Source organism: Caretta caretta, chromosome 17 (assembly GCF_965140235.1).
Source record: "Caretta caretta isolate rCarCar2 chromosome 17, rCarCar1.hap1, whole genome shotgun sequence".
NCBI classification, from domain to species: domain Eukaryota; kingdom Metazoa; phylum Chordata; order Testudines; family Cheloniidae; genus Caretta; species Caretta caretta.
This window is the reverse complement of record NC_134222.1, coordinates 8,195,204-8,222,652: the sequence shown is the minus strand read 5'-3', so window position 1 is coordinate 8,222,652 and position 27,449 is coordinate 8,195,204. Positions and strand designations below refer to the sequence as shown.

Below are 27,449 nucleotides of genomic sequence, written 5' to 3'. Positions count from 1 at the left end.
TTCAGCTTTCACTCTTGGCATTTGTGATGTCATAGTGCTAACAGCACTAGGAGATGTTGGGCCAGATTCTCAGACATGCTCAGCTTCCTTTGAGCCTCTCTTGTGGTACAAAGGGGATGGAATCCAGTTTTAACTCCCCTGCTGGAGACACCATTCACCAGGGAGTCCCTATAAGGTGTAGAAGCAGTGTAGTAGGTTCCTGTTTCCCTTCCCAGTCCCCGAAGCAGGGCTGAAGAGGGTCTGGGAGAAGGATTGGCTGCAGCACATTATGCTCAAGCTACAGATATGCTCAACGGGCAGATGATGCCTTAGAAACCAGCTGGCCCTCAGGTGTCTCTAAGCTACATCATGGTCTGCCTTAGGGAAGGCAGTCAGAAAGCAGTAACAGGCTCCATGATGCCCTCTGCCCCCACAGAAGCCAAGTGCAGCAAAGAATATGGTCCAGTGTTTAAGAAAAAACAAAAGACCAGAATTGTATTTCTATTGTAAGAGAGACAAGCAGGAAAAAAAGCTTCTCAAGTTATTGTTTTTCCTCCTTAGATTGCAAAAGAGGGAAATGATCATAAAGGAACTACCTTTATCCTCGAGCTTAGTTATATATCTTAATCCAGTGGTTATACTGAATTATTCATAGAACAGCTGATTAGTTTTATTTCACAACCCTATATTTTCAGCTGGCTATTTTGGCACATTTCCACTGAATGCAGGAGGAATAGCGTGAGCACGTCCCTAAGTTCAAAAAGGACATTCCCAGAGTGGTTTGTAACTTGTCTTAATTGGATGTTTTGGTGAAAGTAGGAGCTCTGGTATCAATCAGGAGCAGTATATGGTTTATGTATGTTATGAAAAAGGCTGCTTCTGGCTGAACCATCCCCTCTTCTCTTTGGGATTGTGCAACAAAAAAATGAGGTTTAAGTCTAAGAATTGCCTGTAGCCTGACTTGTCACCAAATAATGAGTGTACTAAGCTTTTTAAAAACAACGAAACTGGAGTGGGGTTTGACTCTTGCTGTGATATGCACCAATACATACAAATGTACTTCCTAATATGACTTTTTCCTCTTCCTTCCACATTAGAATTTTAAAAAGCAGACCCTTGCAAACTCTATTTTTATATCGTCAAGCATGTGCTCGTCTGAAAACCAACACAATTTCACGAAGGAGAGAAGGGGAGGGGATTAGTTTCTAAACCCCTTCAACCCCACAAACTACAAGTGAGAATTGCTTTTAGGGGTTGCAGTTCTGTTCTTAATTTACACTGCTAGCAGAATCAAGTCCCATGGTTCTCTTTATAGCTACAAGAGGTGTTAGAAATGAATGCCTACTCACATTTAATATTAGCTTATATGGCGCACAACTCTTTCGGAAGTACATGGCAGCATAATACTGACAACAGGAGTGTTTATACAGTAGAGTCAAAAGAAAACTAGACAAAGAAATGTCAGTATTCAGACAATTTTACAAAGTTCCCTACTTTTTACCAAAAAACCCCCCCAAAGTCCTTGATTCAACAAAGTTTAAAAACTTCCAGTACTGTCAAAGCTATCTCCATATATGTCACTCGTGCCAGGGCTTCTACATGTGTCTTTAGGCTTTGGTGATGTATCCTTCTCTGATCAGGAAGTCATAGATTTTCCTGGTTTTGTTCACGTCGATCTTGATGAGTGCTCTAGCCTGGGCTAATCTCAAGCCTCCTTGCTTGTTACACTCATTCACTAAAGCAGCTTTATATTCTAAATAGGCTCCAGGAACCAATCTCACCATCTGACAGAGCTAGAAGACAAAGGTAAAGTTAATAAACGTTAACATCTGCCACGCTTGCTTGTCTTGCAATACCTGGGGTGGGGCGGGGGGGAAGCGGTGGGAGGAAGGAATGACAACCAAAAACACACTTATTTTCCCCCAGGGGGGATGGCAATTACAAGTGAGTCCAACCTGCAAGTAATAAGAGGAAGAGTTTGCTGAGAGGAATGCTCTCCTGCTGGCTGCTGCTTTAGAAAGCATTCTTTACTGACAATACACTAGGGAGATGAGAGCGAGAACCTAATATTGCAGCCGTGTTAGCATCCAGCATGGGTGGTGTCTGTGCAGAACAAGGGAAGTGCACATGCTGAAGGGACTCACAACTACCAGTTCAGCACATTGGACAAATGCCAGAAAGGGTATCTGTCTATTAATCCCCTACAAACTATGGGTATTTTTTTTAAATACCCTTTTATAAAAGCAGCTATTTGCCCTCTCTAGCAGATTAGGGCAGGAAATTATGCAAAGCAACATTATGCATGGTGGACATTATGCAACTGACAACAACTGAGCTTATTAAGATGACAAGTCTCTAGTCTCTCCTGCAGACTGAAAATACTGATTCCCAAAAGCTCTCAGGTTCTGTTGTTTGACAGGAAAGGTCCCATGTGGCTCTCAAATATGGGCTTTCCTCTTGGTTCTGTGCTGTAAGGATACCAGTGGAGATGCTGACTGCCCCTTTCTTTTCAATAATGAAGTGCTCAGTGACTGAACCCCATTGACAGAAATCAGCTGAGACACAAGGTCTCAATAAGAAAGACCTTCTCTGAACTCTGCAGACAAGGAAATCCAACTCCCCTGTAAGCGAATGCTTGGGCAAAATTATCTGTATGCTGAATGGAGCCTGAAATACCATGTCCACTAGTAAAGTTTTTCACAACTGCTAGATCCAGTGAATGGAAAACACAATTGGTTGCTGTGGTGGAAAGAGACTCTAAAATTCATCTAGTGCACATCAAATGTACTGACATTTGCTCCTTGGTAGAATATGTGGCGAGATAAAGACCTTGTTTCTATTGTCTTCCTCCACGTCAAGACCACTTGCATTTGAAAGATTAGTAGATGGGACTCCCATCAACCTTCCAGGGCTGTTTTTAATTAGCCAGATAAGTCAGTCTCTCATAGGAATTGGGAGATGAACCATGGTATTCTATATGGTAGCGCAGTGCTCAATTACTAGGCCAAGTTAACAAACAGTTTCTTAAAGAAGGCCAAATTCTGCTCTTTGAAATGTGCAGCTCTCACCAACGTTACTAGGAGCCTAGTATGCACATCCAAGGGCAGAAATTTGGACAAAGCACAAAAAAGCAAGAATGAACTATTTCATCTTCCATTGATCATCATAGTGTTATAACTCAGCTTCAGTAGGTTTGGCCTAATACGGTTGACTGAGGTTTAGTCCTTTGGTCTGAGCTGGCTGAACTATTTTTAAAAAAAAAAACTTGTTAGGAGAAAGTGATGGTTTCTGTTGGGCCCTCAAAGAAATCCTCAGCCAATTTTAAAGCAAACACTCATTAAGAAAAAGTTGCTCTCTTCCCTATCATAAAACCAGAGTGGAGTAAGGGACATCACACTCTGCACATTATAATGTAACAACTTCCCTAAGCTTCTTACAGGGCAATAAACCCATTTGCTAGATCTATATCCTGTAGCAACCAAGATTAGGCAGTTCATAAAGGCTCGCAAGGTTAAGACTGTTCAACAAGACTGAGTCTGAAGACAAATAGCTACATGGTGGTGGTCTGTCTTCCCATTCATTTCCACTCTCCTTACCTCTTTCTCCTTCTCGTTAAGTTTCTCTGTGCCTGGGAGACCTGTGAGGTTCAGTGGGGGGGCACTCCGTCTACCTATGGAAATAAGGAAAGCAATGTTCACAGCGTAGGATGCTAGTTCGGAGGCTGCAGTTTCTCCAGATGTTTCATCTCAAAAGGCAGACATCAATGACATTAATCCAGTAAAATCCAAGCGTTTGGTCAGTTATTTAGAGCTCATCTTCAAAGCTGCACTAGTTTAACTAAAGACATGGGGTTTTCAATTGATTAAGTTAAAACTCCTGGGTGAACACTTAATTAACTTTTTTTAAGATAGGATTTGCAAGGGATCAACTTCAGCTAAAATGACATTAGCCAAGTTTAAACAGAATAAACAGCATTTTACAGCAGTTTAGCTAAATTGACTTACATACTTTTAGCTAAATCAGTGCAACTTGGTATGTAGACTGGCTTTATTGTGTGCAGCGCAGATCTACAGTTCACAGCAGGTGTGAAACAGGAATTTTATAGGAAACTGCCAGGATTGTTATTTTTTTATTGATAAGCTTAATGGTCTATTTTTCCCGCCTAATAGTGCAATATGTATAAAGTGTAACTGCAAATGAATGTCCACTGGAAATAAAGCAACGAAATGGAAAATTTCCAAAAGAAGCAGTTGAAATGCTAAGCAAAAATACAGTTTCTCCCACTGTTTGCAGTGTTAGTCCCAGGGTATCAGAGACCAGGTAGGTGAGGTAGTATCTTCTATTGGACCATCTTCTGTTGGTGAAAGAGGTACGCTTTTGAGCTACTCTGAGATGCTCTTCAGGTCAGTTTCTGCAGTTATACATTGGGAGGGAGGCCAGCAGAAAGTGTTAAGGGCCAGATTTTCAAAGACTTTTGGTGCCTAAAGAAGCATAGAGGAGCCTAGGACATTTTCAAGAGTGCCTAGGTGGGATTTCAACTCCCACTGATCTCACCAATGTGGGTATTGATACAAGTGCACATGATGGAAATTCCTTAAAAACCAAGATAGTCACAGAAATGCTGTATGTGATCATGTAACTAAAGATGGTACCATACTGCATATGCACAAGGGGACTGAATTAGGGTTGCATGGGTAACCTTAATTTTGGCATTTCCTAACTTCTGAGTGCTTGACTTTGCAACCTTAATATTTGTGGGTAATTCATATATAAATTCTCACATCTGCATACTGATAGGTTTGTCATGCACACATTACTCTGACATGCAAAGAGACCCAGAAGCAGCTCCACATGACTGCAAAGAAAGGACAGCACATCTTTACCGTCTTTTCAACCAACCCTGAATCTTTCTGCAGTGTAATCAGAAAAAACTCTTCTCTTTTCCCCTGCCACACTCAATAATGCAGCTGTAAAGACTGATTCTATCTGTATAGCCAGAAGGACCTAGAATGTCAGCAACAACCCACTGATTACATCCAGAAATGACGTGTGAGTTATAGACAATGCTCACTTTTACAGTACTAGGGCATGAGGGTTGCGGATGGATGATTCTGTAATCAAGCAAGAGGCGCCACTCTCCTGAACTAACAGACTAATGTCACTGATGCATGGTAGAGTCTACACAACACTTAGGAGGTAGTGTAGACATAGCCAATGTCGGCAAAATTTATGTTGCTCAGGTGGGGGTGAATATTCCACACCCTTGAGCGACACGGTTATACAGACCTAACCCCTAGTTTAGACAGTGCTATGTCGACGGGAGGGCTTCAGGCTTTTATAGCTCCATCGCAGAAAATAATTACCTGAATTTGAAGCAACTGGCATTGTGGGACTCAGGCCAGAATCACTGCAAGGAAATGAAACTTCAAATTAACTATGCATTGTATAACAACAGCTGCAAAAGTTGGCCCCTACACTACTACTTCCCATCTTGTAACAACTGGAACATCCAACTTGCATAATCCAGAGATGAAGCTTAGCAATTTATATATATAAGCCTGATCCTTGAACTCAAAGGGATTTCCATGTGCGCAGCACTTTCCAGTACTGGCCCAGGAATAAAAACCGAAGATAAAGACTAGGGAAAGTACAGCCCTTTCTCTAGACTATATTCTTAGACAGTACAGGATGCACATGGGGGGAGGGATAGTTCAAGTGGTTTGAGATTGGCCTGCTAAACCCAGGGTTGTGAGTTCAATCCTTGAGGGGGCCATTTAGGGATTGGTTCTGCTTTGAGCAGGGGGTTGGACTAGATGACCTCTTGAGGTCTCTTCCAACCCTGATATTCTATAATATACATTTCCTTCCTGTGCATTGTAGCTTTTGTTCACAGCCCCAGTTTAGTTTAGATGGCATATTGATAAAGCTGCTGCCACTAAGATCACACAAAGGACATCAAATGACCTCTGTGTTCTCATTAATACCCTTAAGGGAAGACCCTTGTTTCCTGCAATGGATTTAAAGACAGCAGTTCAGTCTGTATTAAGATAAATAATGTGGTCAAGTTTTCTTAGAAAAAATCAGAATGGCGGTTCCAGAACACTTTATGCACCCTACCTAGTCTCTTTGTTTGACACTTAAGCACTATTTCCATCACTTAGGGCTTTTTTTCAATTTCTATGAATTAGAGACTATTCTCCTCTCACCCCATACTAATCTGGGAAACACATTTGTTATTGCCAATAGAAAGAAATGTTGAATCTTTCCAATTAAAGTTGTGCATGGAAAAGGCCTAATCTTACTGTAACCGTACATGTCAGCTTGTCGACTGAGCCATTGCTGGCAGGCGCTGCTGTCCTGGATGTACTGGAGGACTTCGGAAAGCATCGTGCGCTTTAGGCGCTCCTCCTCTCGCGTCTTCTTGAGGTGATCGTAAGTTCTTGCACCTATAGCAAACATGTATCATGTTCTGACGGACTGTGCTGAACCAGAATTCTCAGTCTGCTGTTCCCTTACTTCAATAGATAGGAAATGAATTGTCCCCTAATATTGGTCCAGATTCTGCTACCCTTATTAGAGTCCAAATGATTTCAGTGGGAGTATTTGCGGAGTCAAATACTATTTGGCATGTGACGGTGTCAGGATCTGACCCTTTATAATTTAATTTCAGGGCAAAAATAAGTTTCTATAATCACACTTCTGGGGCTGAATGAGATTTTTTTTTTTTAAGTCTGATTCCTTCCTTCACATTCTTCACCTGTTGGTCGATATAGTGCAGCTGCCCTGTCCCCCACATGGAAAGCACTGAGCTACAATACTAGGGCTTTGATAGCTTTTTGGAGTGATGACTATGTTGAGCTTTGCTCGATGGTGCGTTCACCGGGCTATCCATCAACTCAAAATAGTTCTAAAAAAACCCACTGCTCTCCTGATGCATTATTAATAGAAGACTCTCTTAGCTAAAGAGTGAGTCAAACACATTTAAAAAAAAAAATCTTTTCATTTAACACATCCTAAATGTAGCTTAAGCATCCTTCACTACTCTAATGGGCTGAATAATCTCCCATATACTTACTACAGAAGTTAGTGATTCCTGCCGTCCTGTATTCCTGTAGACGCCTTATTTCTCTTCGCAGTTCGAATTCCACTGGTTTTCCCCCCAACAGTAAGCAGCAGAGGAATCCAGAAAAACCAAATGTGGGTAAATGCAGCTATTAGTGAATGTTGCGGCACATTCTTTACTTGTCGGCAGTTCAGTTACTAAAGTCTATAGCCACAGATATTGTTAACTTTTTCTTCTAGCCCATCTGTGATCTTGAGCAAGCAGAACCTACAAATTACTGGATGTGGTATGACATAATCTGATCACAACTTGGATTTATTTTGTAAAACCACTTCTAGATTATTTGTGCAGGGAAGCTATTTTAGTTTCAGGCTCAGGGAATTCCTCTACTCTACTATCAATGAGCCAAATGATGCTACTCTTGGGACTTTTATAAGACACTTTAAAAACATTAACAATCCTCACAACACAGTTAGTTATCCCGAGTTTACAGGTAGAGAAATTGTACAGAGAACGTAGGGTCTGATTTTGTTCTCATTGACATCAACAAGAGCAGAACTGAGCCCTAAGTAACTCTGGTCACAGAGGGACTCTGTACATACAGAGATTGGAACATGAGAAACCCAAGGTTTTCAAATGATTCCTCTCTACAAGTCTGGGGAAGGGCAATGTTTGGAAACCTATCCTGTATTTGTTTTCCTTGTTTTAAAGTAGCTAGCTATATATCTTGTAGACCTCTTACACTATGCTACATTGTCTCTGATCCATAATTTTAATTACTGGACTGTCTCTAAGATTTTCCCTGGCTTGTATCCCCTTTTCTCTGTGGTCAGTTCAGTAGTGCAGTTAACCTAACTTTGCCCTTTATCTCCAGTTCGGGGATACTTATTAACTTGAGATTTAATTATACAGCTTCCTAGTACCAGTTAGTTTACAATAAGCAAAAAGTTTGTTTGGCTTCAGTTAGCGTATCTATATTGCTCAGGAGCCTTGTAATTAATGTGTATCCCTGGCTATGTTGAAGGAAGCTCAGATTAAATAAAAAGGCCTCCCTATGGCTAGTAAGACAATGGAGTCAGTACCACCCCAAAAAGAGTAAAGATTTGTAGGATCAGACCCTAGCTCAGTATCTGGCTGTGTCATGAAATGCAGCCACATCTGGCGTGGAACAGGACAGCTGTTCACACATTGCTTTGTGCTTGCTAATGAAGAGTAATTTCCCCCCAACAAGGCAACAGAATTTAGGTAAGCAGGATGCAATTACCCCCACGAGAATTTAACTAGGACATGCTGAGATGCACATTATAATTACGCAAAAAGAATTTGGACAATTAGATGATGGAACAGTTTGAAACCATTTAAGGTGAGGCACTTAATAGAGGCTGTGCTGTATAATTACGTCCTAGCTGAGACAGCACACATGTATCTTACAGAATATACAATTAACCGCTTACTCAACCCAAAATATAGACTTAGGTCATAGGTATTTTACTCTTTCTTTGGTATAGCATGGCAGTGCATGAACAGTGATCCTCTCATGAAGAGGAAAGACTAGACCAGTTAGTATAGGACTGTAGTATTTCATTATCTGACATACCAAACAATACACTCAAATATAGATTCATAGATATTAAGGTCAGAAGGGACCATTATGATTGTCTAGTCCGACCTCCTGCACAACGCAGGCCACAGAATCTCACCCACCCACTCCTGTGTAAAATCTCTCACCTATGTCTGAGCTATTGAAGTCCTCAAATCGTGGTTTAAAGACTTCAAGGAGCAGAGAATCCTCCGGCAAGTGACCCGTGCCCCAAGCTACAAAGGAAGGCGAAAAACCTCCAGGGCCTCTTCCAATCTGCCCTGGAGGAAAATTCCTTCCTGACCCCAAACATGGCGATCAGCTAAACCCTGAGCATATGGGCAAGATTCACCAGCCAGATACCCAGGAAAGAATTTTCTGTAGTAACTCAGATCCCACCCCATCTAACATCCCATCACAGGCCATTGGGCCTAGTTACCATGAATATTTAAAGATCAATTAATTGCCAAAATCATGTTATCCCATCATACCATCTCCTCCATAAACTTATCGAGTCTAATCTTAAAGCCAGATAGGTCTTTTGCCCCCACTGCTTCCCTTGGAAGGCTATTCCAAAACTTCACTCCTCTGATGGTAAGAAACCTTCGTCTAATTTCTAGTCTAAACTTCCCATTGACCAGTTTATATCCATTTGTTCTTGGGTCCACATTGGTACTGAGCTTAAATAATTCCTCTCCCTCTCCGGTATTTATCTCTCTGATATATTTATAGAGAGCAATCATATCTCCCCTCAACCTTCTTTTAGTTAGGCTAAACAAGCCAAGCTCCTTAAGTCTCCTTTCATAAGACAGGTTTTCCATTCCTCGGATCATCCTAGTAGCCCTTCTCTGTACCTGTTCCAGTTTGAATTCATCTTTCTTAAACATGGGAGACCAGAACTGCACACAGTATTCCAGGTGAGGTCTCACCAGTGCCTTGTATAATGGTACTAAAACTTCCTTATCTCTACTGGAAATACCTCGCCTGAAGCATCCCAAGACCGCATTAGCTTTTTTCAATGGACAATGCACCAATAAGAGTGTGGGTTATTTAGTATACCCACCCAAGGCCATATTTATTTTATCTGAGGTAGCTGGATGGGAGGGGAGGAGGAAGACCTGTATCATATCTATTTAGAGAAGGCCATTGACAACTAATATAACAACCTGTCACCCACTTAAATGCTTACTCTCACTGAACAGCTTAAACATGAACAAAGTCAATAAAACACCTACGTGCATGGCTTTCAATGAACTTGTCATGCTCCACTGGGCCTAAAATTCTTGCAAACCGTCGCATTGTTTCATAAAGGTCTTGGACCTCCTTTGGGTATCGTCTCTCCAAAACTGCAATGATAATAATTAAAAAAAAAAAAAAAAGTGACTTCTGAGCGCAATATCGTTATGCTGGGCAGCAGAATTGGGACAGCTAGGCATTCTGTGGAGGGAGAAGAATCCTCTTCATATGGTAACTGTTAATAGTTCCCTTCACATGATACATGTTCATGCCATGGTAGGGAAAAATGCTGCTTTAAAAAAAAAACAAAAACAAAAAAAACCCGGCGGGTCTACACATGTAGCCAAAATTCGCACTGGTTGTCACTGACATAGTGGTAAAATATGTCCCTGGAGCCTAATCCCCACTCAAGATTGTACTGGTGTTGCTACCAGGGCAGCTGACCTGGTCGGAATTTTTTTCACTGAAATTCCTTAGTGTAGACAGGGCCTCTGTGTTGTAAAGGGGCCCGATCAGATTGTGGCCCCAAAGTGGTATTGTAATACGAACAAACTTCCTCAAACCAAGTCATGTGTCATGATCATAACACTTTTTTTTTTTGCGAAGGACAAAGCCATGAGTTAACAACACATCTGATATTACTTTTAGTGAGAGAGGGAACATAAATCCCACCAATGAAAGTCTACTAAAGGAATCTGAACAGGTCACCATAATCCGTAACCACCGTATGGGTCCAAGTTTGATACCAAATTTGATATTCTCCCCGTGGTGACAAATTACAAACAAAGTGACAAAGAATGCTATGGTGCCTGTAACTTGCAGTTCTAAGTCCTAATATATGATAATGAGGTGTTGACTGACACTACCTTGGACATAGTATGTGTAAACCATTCTGTAGTATACACTGCAAACATCCAGCATTTGAAGTCTATCTCTAACTTTGGCTTAAAGCCATTTTTAAACAAAAAGCTATATTTAGTACTTACTCTGAAATTTTCTGAGGTTGATAAGGCCATGGTCTCTTATAATTCTATAATTAAAAAAGAAAAAGTAGTAATAACTCATTTATTAATGCACAAATACAAACATCAAAGGGGTTCTGGTAACATTTAGACAATTTTACACAATTATATTTTATAAACGATTAGTCAGCACGAGTTTGGGATAGCTCTCTTGGTTACCATGAGTTTAACCAGCAGGGCTCAAAGAGAGCTATAACCTCTTAAAAGGATCTAAAATAGCTTTTCTAAACACAAATGTCAGGTCTCTTGAATGTCTTATGTCTTGCCCCTCCAAAGCTAGAAGCAAGTCCCATGCTTGATTTTTGGCCAGCTTGGTTTAAAAAAAAACAAACAACAAAGAGGCTGTTTTAAAGCCACTCATGAGGTTTGAATGTTAGACTAAGCCCCAAGGAAATGAGATAATGGGCGGAGGATAGGTCAGATGGTCACAGGTGCATGAGATGATCACAGGGCTCTGCAATTATCACATGGATATTGCCTGTGTGTGTGGTTATTTTATATACACACAAGTTTTGAGAGAGAGAGAGCGCGCGCTTGCTTTTTGAGTAACTTTGTTAGGCAAGGTTGTGGCTGAACTTAAATCTATGAAACTTAATACTTCCTCTATTTACATAAACTGCACAAGTGTTTTTCCATCCCAAGTAGAACAGGATTTAATAGGCTTTGTGACAGTGACATTAACAGTTTTATGTTCCTTTAGGGTTTTGTCCTGCTTGGTCTATTAAAAACTTAACAGCCATTGACCCCAATGTGTGATACACAACTATTGGGGTTAAGACACCTTTTTTTAATAAGACACATTATGTATCGTCATGTAGTTTATGCCACACACAAATATTTTTTTAATTGGGAGAAGGAAGGGCAGGTCTAATTGAGTCTCCTTCTCTTTCAACTACCCTTCAAAATAACATGATGTGTTGACCTTTTATTCTGGGAGGAGGGATGGACAAGTTTTGCTCCAAAGTTGTTAATCATCTTGGCCCTGGCAGTAAAAGGATGAATAATTTACAAAAACTGGACAAAGTATTTGAAAGATTCAATGAATAATTCTAGAGTAATGAAATTTGTTGAATAAAATATTCAAACTTTATTTAACCACCTCATATTAACAACACATAGTTATCTGTATTATGTGTCCTCAGACACTTAGGAAAAGAGGCTCTAGTGTACTAACCATCATGATGTGAGCATATCTATGGAAAGGGATTGGGTTTAGTAAGAGTAGGAGACTGGGCGTCAGGCCTCCTAGACCAAGGTCTAAGTACCCGTGGCCTGGCAGCACAGTGATTAGAGAGGGGAGCTGAGTTAGGATTGCTGGTTTCTACATCTGGATCTACCACTAACTTGCTGAGACTTCATTTAACCTCAGTGTCCCACTCTAAAAAATTGGTATATTATCTCACAGGAATGCTGAAGGGTTAATTATTTATAAATTGCTTTGAGATGCTTGTATTGTATACTCTACTGGTGAAATTCACCACTGTGCATATAGCGAGCACAAGGCCTGTATGTTGCTTCTGCCTTGTTTTGACATCTTAAATGGAAGTTTTAGGTGTGTAGAAGCTTGTGCAGATCCTTTATCCAGGGAGAATTTCACCAATATGTGCAAATTAATTCTGTTGTATGTGAATCTGCATACTCCCTGGCTTGTTGAAGTGTTATATTCTCCTGCTTAGATCCATGTGGTTGATCTGTATTCTGTGCACATAGGGAAAGCAGAATATCGGAGTTGAGATCTGCTCTAATAGAAGACGTTTTCCTCAGTATTAGGTTTTTGGGATCCTTCTGGAAAGTGCTATTTAAAATCAATTACACTTAATATCAGGATAATATTACTGCACATAACACTGTGAGTATTGAAGCTGTGGACTACAATCACTGGTTGAGAACTCACTTTTTTCTCCTCTGCCTTTCCTTTAACCTGGAGTGATAGATATCTACAACTGCAATCTTCAAAGCTGCCAAATATAGAAAGGAAGATCAGAAAAACAGATTAATTACATATGAGATTATCACACCAGGCTTCTCCCCAAATCCCCCCAAAACCTGTGTTCATCACAGCTTGAAAAGGCCCACTTCACTTGTATGAAGCAGGCCGGCTGCCTTTGCTTCAAGGTATTAAAAATCCCAAACCAGTGAACTGTACAGCAGCATAAAGCTGCTACAGCAATGGTGGGCAACCTGCAGCCCGCACGTGGCCCGTCAGGGTTATCTGCTGGCAGACCGTGAGACAGTTTGTTCGCATTGACCATCTGCAGGCCCAGGTGCCCGCAGCTCCCAGTGGCCGTGGTTCGCCGTTCCCAGCCATTGGGAGCAGCGGGAAGTGGCGCGGGCCACAGGTCGCCAACCACTGTACTACAGGCAAGGTTTGTGCATACTGCACACCCCTATTTGTAACACTGATTTCACTTATTTTTCCTAACACTATCACAAACATGAATGTGAAACTTGAGACCTTGAACCCCTTTATCCACTCCTTAGCCCAAAGTTACTATCTTACTATTGATATTAAAGACTTTTTGTTTTTCACAAAAGGGAAAACATTTTGCCCTTTATACTTCCCTGAAAAGCAAATGGTTAGGCTTAATATTTGATGTGTCGTCTTTGGACAAGGACTAGCCTGCAGAGAAATTAGGAAGGGGATTAAAGGAATGCCAAGAGCTAAAAAGACTGAAATCTGAATTGTCTCAATTCAGAGTAGAATTTGCTGAGACTCTCAGAAATTACCTAGAAGATTTTTAGCTAGTTAACATTTTTTTTATATTTTGCTATCAGCCAAGAGACAGCCAAGAGGGCAGTTCTCAACAAGTATGGAGAAAACTTGCTTGTTGCTAGAAACCATCTCTTTCTGTATGAAATTGTCTACAATTCTTCTGGCTAATCCACCTATAGCTTCTGCGACTCATTTTCACGGATACACTGAGGTTAATAAATTTTCTTGGCACATTCTGGAGAGAGCAGATAAGGAGACACCCACCTCTTCCACTAGGACTAGCTTCATAATTCTGTTAAATAATTTGGAGACCCATCTTGCTAAACAAGCGTGTGTTTCTGGATTGGATTTCTCTCAGTGTTACTTATTTTAATGTTTTCCCAGAAAGAACAGGCTTAAGATTCTACAATGGATTTACAGTCTGCAGAGACAACATGCAAATCTGTGAAATCAAGCAAGAGTATTTCTCCCTCCACCTCAATACAGTGTATGAACAGGTGTATCCAAAGCTTAGCAGAGCCCAGAAATGTGGTCCATACATGACCACCCTCTCTCTCTTGCTGCAGGATAAGGACAAGGGCAGTTTATTAATGGAGAGTCAAATCAATTAGCAATTGATCTAGCAATGAAGAGGCAGGCTGCAGTAAGTTTAGCTGTATGAATTTACTTTATTTTAAAAATATACCATATGTATATTTATTTGCAAATTGCCTGGAGACTAAGAGCCACATGTAAATTGCCAGTGTAGCCCTCTGTGCCATAAGGTTTAGCCATCCCTCTTTATAGGAAACTCAGAAGGGTTGGGGTGTGAGCTCAGAAGCCAGTTCTAAGAACATTTGATGTTCCTTTTTATTTATGTAGCATCTTCAGGATAATATGGTATTTTGACTTATGTGGACAAATCAGTGTCCAAATTAAAGTCTGACAAGCTAAAATCCCTATGTCGTAGAACCTTTATCTGATACAGAATCTGGATGCAACAGATTACTTAATCATAGCAATAGGAAAGCTACAATGTCCCTGTTCTTTTTAACATAGGGCGATGGGAAGAGATGGCGTATATTTAAACATAGATTTTCTTGGGTTTGTTAGCCCAGCAACAAGGCAGTATTAACAAATTCTCTATTCCTTGCTTAGATTCAGGAACAGAAGAATGAGAAATGTAGTAAGTTAGATATAAATGAAATACCTTACAAAGTACAGGAACCACTGCCAATGTATATAAACCCTTTGTATTTTTAAGGCTCCTAAAAGCTAAGATGCCACATTATTTTCTGGGATTTGTGTGGGAAGAACTTTGAGTAGACAGAGAAACTCTATATATACCACCAGTAATTTGGTCATCTGCAACTGGAGGATTGTATTTCTGATGCTTTCACTTGAATTTAAAGCGTTCTGAAAGAAATTATGATTAATTGGGTAGGGGAGTGAACATTTACCAAAGCAAATGAAGGAAAAAAATGGATCTCTCACACTGAGAAAATTCACATTCATTACAGCCTTCTCCTTTTCTTTATCGACACATTCACATAGAAGCAACTGATTACAAGATCTGGAATGCATGAATGAGCCAGACTACTCCTAAGCCACATGCTGCATGGAAATGAGAAAAGAGATGCTACAAGAATTAAAATGATCTGCCTATATTTTTCCCCTTGGAGAATGCTGGACAGACAGCTGTTGATGTTATGACGAAGGAAATCCAAGTCAAAGTGTCCATTATGGGAAAAGATAAGAAATGATCAGTATAGCTTCCAATAATAGGCAGAGATCCTCCCCTTTGAAACCAAAAAAATTGTGCACGTGTCTAGAGTATATCCAAATACAGTTTGCCCTACCCTTTTGATTCCCTTCTCTAACAGCATTTGCTCTGCAGATACCTAAATGGCAGTGAATGAAAGACATGTTTCAGGCCAACTAATCCACTAGTTGGCATCACTCATCCATACAACAGGAAGAATGTAAATTAATTTATGTAAGCAGGTGCCATTCGGGGTGTGCTCCTGTCTTTGTAGGCATACATTGGATAAAATCCAAACTCACCCCTTCTCAGAAGAGAGAAAAATCTTAAGGAATCTATTCTAGATAGCTGTAGCAGAGCCTCCTCAAGAGCTGTCTCAGGAATAAACATTGTGTAGTGTTTTAAAAATAGTACTTTTAAAAGGACATTGCCAGCTTTCATGGCACACGTTTTCACGCCAGCACAATCAGAGTTTTAGTCTATATCTAATCACTTCTTCAAAGTCTGCAGAAGGCCTTGGTAAAATGCTTTCTGACGTTAAGAATAAAAATCTTTTTTTATTTTTGGGAGGGGGGAGGAGAGAGTCTGGGTGAGGATTAAGAATTAACACTATAATTCAATCTCTAATAAAAACTCTCAATGTCTAAGATTTTTCAAAAGCCCCTGACTGAACCACAGATTGGTAATCATTTGTTTCTTTCATCCTGTCCATTTTACTATATTTAATTGCAATATCAATTATCTACTTGCAGGCACTTACCAACTTACATGTGCTGCACACAAAGAGTTAACTGTAATAATGTATTTCACACTGCTCCTGAAGCCATCTTGTCAGCTTCAAGAAGTAAAAGTGAAGGATCCAGATTATCTGGGGTGGTAAAAGCTGGATGACTCAGCAATCACAAGCGTTTTGTGCTCCTGATAAAAGACATTTGGGAGTCTAGATGCCTTACATTAAACTGCATTCCTCTTTCTTGTGGGAGTAGTGAGAAATCGTGTAGAGCAATACAAGGAAATATAATTAGGATGAAATTAAAGGGACAGGTCTTTAGACCTGAAAGAGAAGATGACCATAAAACAAATCTGCCCAGTTCATTTTCATTGTATAATCGGAGTGAATTTCTCGAAGCAAGATGTGGAAAGTAAATTAGATTTCAAAAGTCCATTTTTAACACAATAGTTATGGTAGGAACACCGAAGAAAATGTGTGGCTTTCTTAAAAAACAAAACAAAACAAAGGTAGGCTAAATGTTGGGCGGGGGGCAGAATTCCTATCTGAGAACTCTGTGTGAGATCCTCATCCTTGCGCTAGTCCCCTTTATGCTGAGTAAGAGGGCCGGAGCCTTTTGAAGGAGCCCTAAGTACCCCAGGTGTGGCTGACAGAATATGGTTGCCTATCCTGCTCCTTCTCGCAAGCCCCAGTGAAGATGGTATGCCCAGAGGAGGAGGTGGGAGCAGGGGAGGGACATATTGGGACAAGCTGCAGGAATTCCAGGCAATGCTGTGGCCCACAGGAGAGACTGCCATAACTTAGGCCTCCGGTACGTTGGAGGACCTCTCCAGCCCCCAGAACAGCCAAGGACTGGGAGAGTACAAAGATGGCTTACAGTCTCCTTATCCACTCTCCTCCACTGGGTTCTGAGTTCTGTGCTGTACCTCTTTGAGGGATATCTTAAATGGCTAAAGTTGGGGGAGGAGGAGGAGAGAGCATGCAATTGGTGTGGAAGATTGTGTCGGTAAACTGGTTGCAATGAATAGCAAATGTATGAATAGGCTAAAAGAGATGAATTAGCGAACAGAACCAGGACACTATTTGTTTATTTATTTATTTGCCTGCATTTTGATTTGCCAGGAGTTAATGGAGGAAACGAGAACAGCTGTATTTACGCATAATTTCTTTCCACACATGTTTAAAGAGGAAGAACTTTTTTTTTGTCGTCAGAGAGAGCATGTTGAATCTCTGCACAATGCACACTAGTCATTGATTTATAATGCAGACAAACTGTTGCTATTCCAAGATTATAGTTTAGAGATGGAAATATTCCTGGGAGTGAAGCAAAGGTTTAAGTATTACAATGTCATGTTCTCTGCTGTGTCCTGGTAAACTTCACACTGAAATTTGGAATGACTGGGCTATGCAGAACTGGAGTTTCCTCTGTGACTCCAAGGAACACTAAGGCTTTCATGGGCAGGGTTACATAAAAAGAATGAAAACCAGCACCCCAATAATTAGATGGAGAACTCTGAAATGTGAGCATGGTACTGCTGAATATTCAACAATGTTTATAAATGACAGAGATCAGAAATCCTCTTTCCCCAAGGATTTAAACCTAATTCAATGCTAATACTTACTTTTGTTTGGTACCAATTAGGCAAACTTGTTCACAGAATTTCAGTGAACTCATATTAGAAACTCTTCTTTGAAAAATATTAGAAACTGTGAGCGTAACCCTCCTTTTCATGGAGGGGAAAAGGAAATCTTTACATTCACCTATGCCACTGCAGTTCAGTGAACTCACTTGGCTAAACAAAGATCACAATATCTGAAGAGGATAATATTTTGAACTCACTGGATAGGGCTTAATCTGGACACCTCCTACTGTTGCCTGTATCAATACCACGCTGCTAGCAGATTTCACAAGCTAAGCAGAATTAGAACAGGTGGGAAGACTTCCAAGCAACACCTAGATGCAACAGGAAGTGGTATTAGTAATTCACTAGATGGCACTGTTGCATCTAAGTCAGTACTGAAGCAATGCCACAGCATGGTGTTAGCAGACAGGGTGCTGCATGGGGTGCTACCTTTCAGGTCATGGTAAAATCCAGGCTCTGACCTCTTAAGATCCATGACTGTATCGTAGTTCTTTACACAGCTATTCTAGGAAAGATGCCTGTAACCTGGCAAAACTCTATCTTTGGTAATACCATATGCCTACCCAAATTCCCCCTGCAGTTTCTATTGGCTATAGTATTCCTGACTTCCTTTTCTAAAGTGTGGTATGATGTGGTTGGGCCTTATTAAGATGTTCCACCTTACAGTTGGCTACATTTCAGTGGTGGATAGGGCAATCTCTTTATGTGTAAATATAGCCTGTACACCCATTGTTCAAAGTTAAGGCAGGAGCATTGGATTGAAATACACTATAGAAATGCAAGTGTTACACTCAGCACGCACAACTGAGAGAATTCTATTAAAATTGAAACTTTACCCCAAAAACCCATATGTGCAGAAAAATCAATTGAACAATGTTGAGCAGGCATTTTGAGACACCACTTTCAAACATTCTTCTCAAGACATGGGACTTACCATGTAAAATGTCTGAATCATCTTCCACAAAATCTATATCTCTCAAATCCCATTCAGCATAGTTGTCAAATTCCTGTTCAAAGAAAACAAACAAGTACTCACTAGTTAATTCTAGGAACCTTGATAACTCACTGGAGCAGACGACAGAGCTGAAGAATATCTGCCGTTGCTCCTATTCTGTGTGGAAAATTCTGCACAAAAATTGAAAAATAACATGGGCCAGTGGGGGCTGTGCCTGCATATTCTAGGACTGACTTTATCCTGGTATGTTAATTATGACGTTAGTGATCACTGAATGAATAGAAGCTTGCTTTGTAAGAGGACTTTGTAACCTGATCATATGGGCCTGATCAAAAGAAACTGAAAGCAACAGGAGCCTTCTTGTGAACTTCAGTTAGCTTTGAATCAGGCCCATATGCATGTGTCTCTAGGGAAAGTAAACTAAAAATAAGCGGCCCCCCTTTTGTTGAGCATCTGATTCACACATCTAGCCTTCTTGCATAAGAGTCATTCATTATCAGACTTTTGGTAATGCTAATGGCATTCCTTACAACGCTTATTCACAAAGTCACGGTTAGCTGCTTCTCAGGCCCTGTAGTGCACCTCTGGGATTATAAATGGAACCCCCTAAAGTAAGGTCATGGCTATCCTTGGGTTTATCATCCAATCCCCTCATTTCCTTTAATACTTTTTATATGAATATTTAAGATAATCTGTAGATAGAATGAGTGTGTGTGTGTTTGTGTGTGTGTCCCTAGTCAGTAGCAACTACAAAATAAGAGGAGAGATTTTTACCTCAATAAAGTCAGCTCTAGCCGGCATATACCCAGCCATGTCCCTGGAGAGCAAGGAATCAAAGGTAGGTCGTGGAGGATCATCAGCAGCTGGAAAAATATGGGTTTTAGTTGCTGTGAATTTTTAAATTTGACATGTAAATGCAAAACAGACTGCAGTTCTAGAAAAGGGTATTCCCTTTGCAGATGCAGGAGGAGTTAGTTTAGCTAAGACAGCCTTACTATTTTGTAATTAGGATGGGTAAAAGTGCTGAGTCCAGTGGGGTAAGGTCAGGTACACTCTGTTCCTCAGAGAATCCTCTGCCCATACAGTTAACCAGGAGCATTTTTGAGGGGTTCACCTTCTTGGGTTCAACATTAGGTGACTTCATTCCCTCACTCTCCCACAGTGCACCTAATGGAAGGAGTGCAGCATATTTTATGTATCAAAAGGCTTAGTCCGGGATATGGAAAATCCCATTCTTAAATATTCTGTGGTGATCCACAGACCAAATATTACTCTCCTTTTTGAGTAAAAGCAAAGTACACACTTTGGTTCAATCCGAATTCCCTGAATGTTTTATCTTAGAGACAGTGTCCATCCCTACGGTGGATACTTACGGTGGAATGGAATGGCCATGTCAGCGTTTTGTGCCTCTTCTGCCTGCTTCAAGTTCAGCAATGTAGATGCAAACAAGGGATTGTTGATGAAGTGTTTCATATAGTGTTTCTCACACTCCTCCTTTGCTTTTGTGCACATCTGATTGGCTACGTCCTGCCTAAGGAGGGGAAAATCCCAAAGAAATTGGCTGATTTTTCACTAATGGAAAAAAGAATCATTTAAAAAGAGAGATTGGCATGTTCAGCCTAGCAAAATGAAGGCTAAGGGGGGAATATGATTTCTCCCCAGATGTAGTTATAGAAAGTAAATAGCAGGGAGGGAGAAGAGCTATTTAAGCTAAAGGACAATGTTGGCATAAGAATATATGAACTGGCTATGAATAAATGTAGGCTGGAAATTAGATGATGATTTCTAACAATCAGAGGAGCAATGTTCTGTAACAGCCTTCCGATACGAGTAGTGGGAGCGAACAACCTAACTAGTTTTAAGAAGGAGTTTGATAACTTTACGGCATTATCTGAATGGGTTGCCTGCAATAATGGGACTGGACTCAATGACCCAGTCCTTTATCCTATGTTCCTAAATGGAAATTTAAACAGGTTTTTAAATTTAATTTTGTCTGCAATTACATTCATCAGATCTGATGTAGCTCTGTTTAAAGCAGAGCCTGGAGTTCTGTTAATTTTACAGTCTGGCTGTTAAGTATAGACTACATCTTAATACAGGGATTGTCTTGTGAATGGAAAGGGAGATGGCTCCCAATTGCAAGCCTGATCTCTTCTAAATTGCAAAAGCCTAACATCCTTGTAGCAACTACAATTACTTGAATACAGACTAATACCAGAAAAGTAATTATTTTAAACTGTCTTTAATGTGATATAGCAGCAAGAAACAAGAAGAGCCAGCACCATGTGACCAGCCAGCTCTCAGTAGACCACAAGCTTTATGGACCATCTGTGGGCCACAGACCACAGTTTGTAAATTTTTGTCTTAAGGCAGTTTACATATGAGTAAACTGAGGCAGGGTGAAATTAAAGGCCTGATCGTGCTACATGTCGAGCTCCCTCAAATTCCAGTGACTTCTGTGGGAGTTGAGGGCGTTCTGCACCTCACAGGAGGTGCTTCGCATCTCTCAGGATTAGGTCTTCAGTGCCTTCCTCAATGTCACACATAGTCAGTGGTAGAGCTGGGAATGGACCCCCTGAGCTTTCATTTCTCCACACGAATGGTTAGATCGGACTCTTAACCTTGAGGAATATGCTGTGTTGTGTGCCAGAATATTCAGCACTCAGATCCTGACCCAAAGCTCTCAAAAGTCAATGGAAAGACTTGATTTCAATGGGCTTTGGTTCAGGCACTAAATTCTCACCAGTTTCCAAATCCACAATCCATCACGGCCTCTAGAAGTGCCATTTCCTCCTGAGCTGTCCAGCTGGGATCCAGGACAGGAAAATCTGACGTCTGGAGAGAAAAAAGAATAAATCTCAGGGTCCCTCTCTGTATAGATCGCCACCTACAGAATCAAAGAAATTCTGGTGCTACCTGGCAGTAAGAGCTCAAGCTGCTTTGGTACTGGCCGTTTAAAAGCTTCACTTTGTCCCAAGGCAGTTTTATGTCAATAAGCCCTCTACCATAATTACTGCTAGTTTGTGAAACTGTCATTATAGACGCTCTAAATATAGAAGCAACATTTAATGTATCTACCAGCTATGATTCAAAAAAGTGTAGTGTCATGAAATGAAATCCAAATGGTTTTTTAAAAGAAACTTCTTTAAACTTTTTCATTGGGGGAGGGAGGAAGCAATTTGTTCATGTGGTAAAATAACTGTCTATCAGTTTTTCTAATGAAAGACTGTGAGCCATATATGGACAATAAAACACAAATTTAAAAACCTCTACATATTCCATAATGTTAGACATGGATTTTTTTTTTAATTTCAGTAAGAACATAAGAGCTGCCATACTGGTCAGACAATGGTCTATCTTGCCCCACAGCCTGTCTCTGACAGCAGACAACACTAGAGCTTCAGGGGCAACGTACAGAGCCACCCATCTTCCACTCCCAGTTTCTGGTAGTTAGAGTTTAGAATCGCCCCAAGCACGGGATTGTATCCTGATCATCTTGGCTAATAGCCATTGATGGATCTTTTCTTAATGAACTTACCCAGTTCTTTCTTTGAACCTAGTTATACTTTTGGCCACCACAACATCCCATGGCCATGAATTCCATCGGTTAGTTGTGGGTTGTGTGAAAAAAGTACTTCCTCTTGTTTGGATTAAACCTGCTGCCTATAATTTCATTGGATGACCCTAGATTTAAATTTTTTTTTTAAATCTGCTACTGGGTTAGTTTTCTGACAGTTATAAAATTCTGAAAACGAGGTTGTGTACCTAACAGACTTTTAATGTGAGATTAGGAAACATGGGTCTAACTTCTAGAAAAGGATAACAAAACCCAAGATGAAGAAAGATCATTTAAATTGTATATTTACCATGATTTCATAAGTATGATCGCTTTGGTGTTTCTTATACTCAAATCCTCGTGTGAAACACTGCAAAATAAAAGATTAAAACCTTGTTACTTTCCTGCCTCTTCCTTGAAAATACATTTAAGTTCTGTTTTTTTTATTGTGCATTAACTACCAAAAATTGTCCTCTTTATAGATAAAAGTGGATTTTTATAGTGATTTAGTCTCCTCCTACACACAAAAACCCAAATTTGAGTTAATCTGTTGTTGGACTGTTTTCACAGTGGCTCATTCCAGAGAACAGAGAACAGACATTTATATGCAGGAAAGTACTAGAAGAATCTTGCTAGGGCCTAGGTAACCAGTGGCAGTTTCTGGATGGGCCTGTTGTCCACACAGCACCAAGGTATTTGCTTTGCAGGGAGGGATAGCTCAGTGGTTTAAGCATCGGCCTGCTAAACCCAGAATTGTGAAAACTTAACAGGGCCATTTAGGGATCTGGGGCAAAAATTGGGGATTGGTCCTCCTTTGAGCAGGGGGTTGGACTAGATGACCTCCTGAGGTCCCTTCCAACCCTGATATTCTATTAATAAAATTTCCCTTTAGTTAAAGGAAGAAATAACTTGTCACCCATCTTTCCCAGTTTAATACTATATTGAGGATGGTTCACAGCTATGTACTGCAATTTAAAAGGAATTCCGCTTAGATAAGACCTGGGGTATACTAAGTGATGAGACAAAGGCATGGTCTAGCTGTCTGTGTCCACTGGACCATATCTTTCTGTGTGTCCATGGGTGTCTAATCAAACACTTCACCTGCTCATGCTGAATTCCACATTTCTCCCACCCTCCAACATTTTCTCTACCATTTCCCTGTCTCTGAGCAAATATTTGTCAGATGAACATGAGTTGATGCGAGACTGACAAGTAACTAAAAGGTGATAGGCAACGGTTTATCATTTAGAAATAGCTTTGATGACCTGCTTCTCAACAAGGCATACACTTCCACTTTTACACTCCGCTTACCTGCAAACACAGGAGAAAGGGAGGAGGCCCACATTCTGCACATTTGATGTATGGTTCCATGAGGTAGGAAGAGCAGCCTCTGCAAGGTGGTTTATCAAAAGGGTCATCTATGAAATCAACAAGAACATACGCTGAAGGAAATTTAATGCAACACAAGCATGATATTATTGTTTACGCAATCATCCATAACCACTAGAACCTTGTATTTTTAAAATAAAGTTAGCAGTGTATCTATATCCTGTGTGGTCTCATCAGTTGATATTACATTTTAAAAAATAAACTGTTTAGGCAGTAAGAGTTTACATGTTACAGCTGATGTAACCCTTTCTTCTCTAATGCAGTTTCAGCTTCCTCAACTATCTGTTGGAAGTTCCTCGTCCAACTTCAGCTGCTAGAGAGATCCTCACCTTGACATCTTCCCAGAGATGGTGAAATTTATAGATCATCACTTGGGCCGATACTGTGATGTGCTGAGCTCCTTAATGAATGTGCAATGAAAGTCTATCCTATTGAAATCTATGAATATTATCCTACAGAAATGCAAGCAGCACGGACTGGAAGACCAAAGAGGTCCTTTCTAACTCTAGTATCTATGATTCAGTGCTTTTGAAAGCTGGCTGAATCACAGACCAGGAGACCTAAGTAATAGATTTATCTAGGGAGACTGCACAGCACACGTAATGGCAGCTGTCCCATCTGTTTGCCCCCAAAACAACCTAAAAAAATAGTCTGTCGGGACAGGAAAGGTGTTCTGTTTCTATAGTCAATTCAAGCCTTGGCCTCTAAGTTTGTCAAGAAGGGAGTTAATTAATGCTGTGTAGTGGTCTGTGGGTTTTTTTGTGACAGATTTATTCAGTGGGATATTTATATTGTATTTAAAACTTTATATTTAAATAAACAAATGGGATACTTGATTTGTTTATTTAACTAGACTATTTCCATTACCAATCCCCTGATCCACCCAGGATCCCCTGATCCACCCAAATTATCTTATGATGGGTCTGGAGCAAAAACCATCACATGGATCAAAATGCCCTATTTCTCAGCAACCCTCAAGCGAGGGAAGATGTTTTTAAGACCTTTCTGTAAATCTCTGTTTATTATACTTACTACTGAAGGAGGCCAGGCGCTCCATCCTCCTCACACTTGTGTTCTTCTTCAGAACAGCAATAAAAGCACCCCTCCTTGTATAACACTTCTCGGTGTAACACCAACACCAGCTAATGTGTTTACCAGGGTACCATCCAATCGAAAGAGAGCAGGCTGTTATGCAGCCCCGAGAATAGATAAGCTCCTCTAAGATTGTACCAACTACTCAAGCAAAAGAGCTGTCAGTCATTGCAACAGAGACCATTTGAGGTGGCTGAGAGTCTGTTCTCTGCAGGTGAGAGAAGAAACCAAATGCAGAAAGATACAATTCATAGTATTAAGAAATCTGGAACTCCAGGATCATCACTTATCTGAAGAGAAGACTGATGTGACCCCAGTAAAGGTGGTGATTGCCAAGTAACTGTAACATCATGAATCTTGAGTACTCGAGTACAAATTGCTATAAGATGTCCTTCATTAGCTCTGCAGAACCATGAGCTGGGCCTTTACGGTTTTATATATTTGTATTAGACAGATTTAGCCTCTTCCTTACTGCTTATTTGTGATTAATAGTCTATTAAGAGTCCTAGAAGTCCTGAGAGTTGAAAACAGAAATTTCCTTCATGGAGTAGTGAAAGTTTCTTCTAGGAGCATACTCATCACAGCTAAGTTAGTGGACATTATAGAACCGATAACTGCTTTTAAGAGCTGTGAGCTGGCTGGCTGTATATTCTCCCCTTTTCGTGCAACAGTACCCGGGCAACTATATTCCTGTCAGAAAAGAAAATAAGTAATTTAATTCGAGGATCTAAGTGCTTTACAAACATTAATTGATGCACCCTGCAATTAATTCTTTTACAGAGGTCAGTATGATGGTAGTAGTATCTCCAACTTACTAATAAGGAAACTAAGGCCAAGGAAGTGAAGTGACTTGCCCAAAGTCACAGAGCAAACCAGTCATAAACCAGGGAGCAGAGTCCAGATTCTGTTCTAGCCATTAGATCACACTTCACATCAAAATTCCCAGAAGAGAGCAGGACAGCAATCAAACTCACACTTCCCCAGAGTAAGTTACAATTTTGTTAGTAACAGAAACTTGTTACTTGAATCTATTTTAATTAAAACTGATTCCCCCCAAGAATCTATAATAATGTAAATTTCATTGTGTGAAAGATGTAAAATGTATCAGTACCAACAAACAAAAACACCCAATGGAGGATTGCAATAGAAATGTATGTTAGAATAGAGGGCTACTGAAATTAGGTATAGGATAAGGACCCTTTCAACTCTAGGCACGTACGGGGAAGAGAAAGGGGGTACTCTAGTCCAGTGTTTCTCAACCTTCTCGATATTAGGGACCTGCTTGCTGCCTTCCTAAACTGGGCTAGGGAGATCTCAGGGACCAGCGCCATGGAGCAGTTGTTGAGAAACACTGCTTTAGTTTAGCACGATGAATATTATCCTCCTACTCCTTGTTCCAGAATAGGTGCAGTTCCTGGTAAAATGATCAGCAATGCAAAAGATAACAAGGTTGATATCAAGGCACTTCCACAGCACTATCTTAGGGTTTTATAGGGCCGTCCATCACCATAGTATCTGACTGCCTGCCACCTAAAGTCAAAGTCCCTAGTGGTTTTCCTGGAGTTTCTGACCTCCATCCACCCCTCCAGAACCAAAGGGGACCCAACTACCTGAGCCCTCACCCCCCAGAGCCAGTGGGCCCCCCCCAAGGCACCCCTAGGCTAGAGCCCCGCCCCCCCAACAGACCCCGCCCCTGAGAGCCTTGCGGCTGTGGTTTACCTCAGCGCCCCCTAACGGAGCAAAGGGGGATGCGCGCTCCCGGCGGCGCGCGCTCCAACGGGCAGAGCGCGCATCTGGGGTAGGCGGGAACGCGCAACCACCCCCTGCCTGGACTCGGCCCCCGCTCCCCACTTGGTATCTCCCTGCTTCCCCCCCCGTAGCCACGTGGTCTCTCCCCCGGCTCCCGACCCGCTTTTCCCCCAGCCCTTCAACTCACGCCGGCTTCGCCCAGGCCCCGGCCCCGACCCCGACTCTACTCCACTCCCAGCGGCCGTCCCCACGTGCTCAGGCTCGGCGCGGCGGGAACGCGTACGTGCGCGCCCACGGGGCGGGAGGGGGCAAGGCCGCGGGCGCGCGTACGCCGCGCGTTTGTGGGTTTAGGGTCGCGCCCACGGGGTTTGTGGGGAAGAGTGTGTGTGTGTGTTTCAGGGTTTGTATCTCATCGCGGGGGGAGGAGTTGTGGGGTTTGGGGCCGCCCCGCTAGGGGGAGGAGGTGGGAGGTTTGGGGCGGAGGGGGAGGAGTTGGGGGGGTTGGGGCCGCCCCGCCAGGGGGAGGAGGTGGGGGGTTTGGGGCGGAGGGGGAGGAGTTGGGGGGGTTGGGGCCGCCCCGCCAGGGGGAGGAGGTGGGGGGGTTTGGGGCGGAGTGGGAGGAGTTGGGGGGGTTGGGGCCGCCCCGCCAGGGGGAGGAGGTGGGGGGTTTGGGGCGGAGTGGGAGGAGTTGAGGGGGTTTGGGGTCGCCTCACGAGGGGGCGGAGGGGTTGGGGGAGGTCGCCCCGCCAGGGGGCGGAGGTGGGGGGTTTGGGGCGGAGGGGGAGGAGTTGGGGGGGTTGGGGCCGCCCCGCCAGGGGGAGGAGGTGGGGGGTTTGGGGCGGAGTGGGAGGAGTTGAGGGGGTTTGGGGTCGCCTCACGAGGGGGCGGAGGGGTTGGGGGAGGTCGCCCCGCCAGGGGGAGGAGGTGGGGGGTTTGGGGCGGAGTGGGAGGGGTTGAGGGGGTTTGGGGTCGCCTCACGAGGGGGCGGAGGGGTTGGGGGAG

General features: G+C 41.9%; 2 protein-coding genes across 2 annotated transcripts in view; one reads left to right on the top strand and one right to left on the bottom strand.

The window, feature by feature from the left end:
- Positions 1-24,380, top strand: part of SYNRG (synergin gamma) — a 133,928-nt gene extending 109,548 nt beyond the window's left edge. Inside the window, exon 21 of the mRNA XM_048823605.2 lies at positions 23,870-24,380. Coding sequence (XP_048679562.2) covers positions 23,870-23,923 — 54 coding nt within the window. The 3' untranslated portion in view covers positions 23,924-24,380. The remainder of the gene's footprint in view (positions 1-23,869) is intronic.
- TADA2A (transcriptional adaptor 2A) lies at positions 1,307-26,845 on the bottom strand. The gene is made up of 16 exons (XM_048823611.2): positions 26,635-26,845; positions 24,639-25,388; positions 23,529-23,635; positions 22,528-22,587; positions 21,405-21,496; positions 20,035-20,192; positions 19,436-19,524; positions 18,641-18,713; positions 12,774-12,837; positions 10,844-10,887; positions 9,857-9,967; positions 7,055-7,126; positions 6,293-6,425; positions 5,343-5,386; positions 3,576-3,649; positions 1,307-1,772 (listed from the first exon to the last, which is right to left on the bottom strand). The coding sequence occupies exons 2-16, from the start codon at positions 24,661-24,663 to the stop codon at positions 1,587-1,589; spliced, it is 1,332 nt and encodes a 443-aa protein (XP_048679568.1). The 5' UTR covers positions 24,664-25,388; positions 26,635-26,845; the 3' UTR covers positions 1,307-1,586.
- Positions 26,846-27,449: the final 604 nt, after the last annotated feature.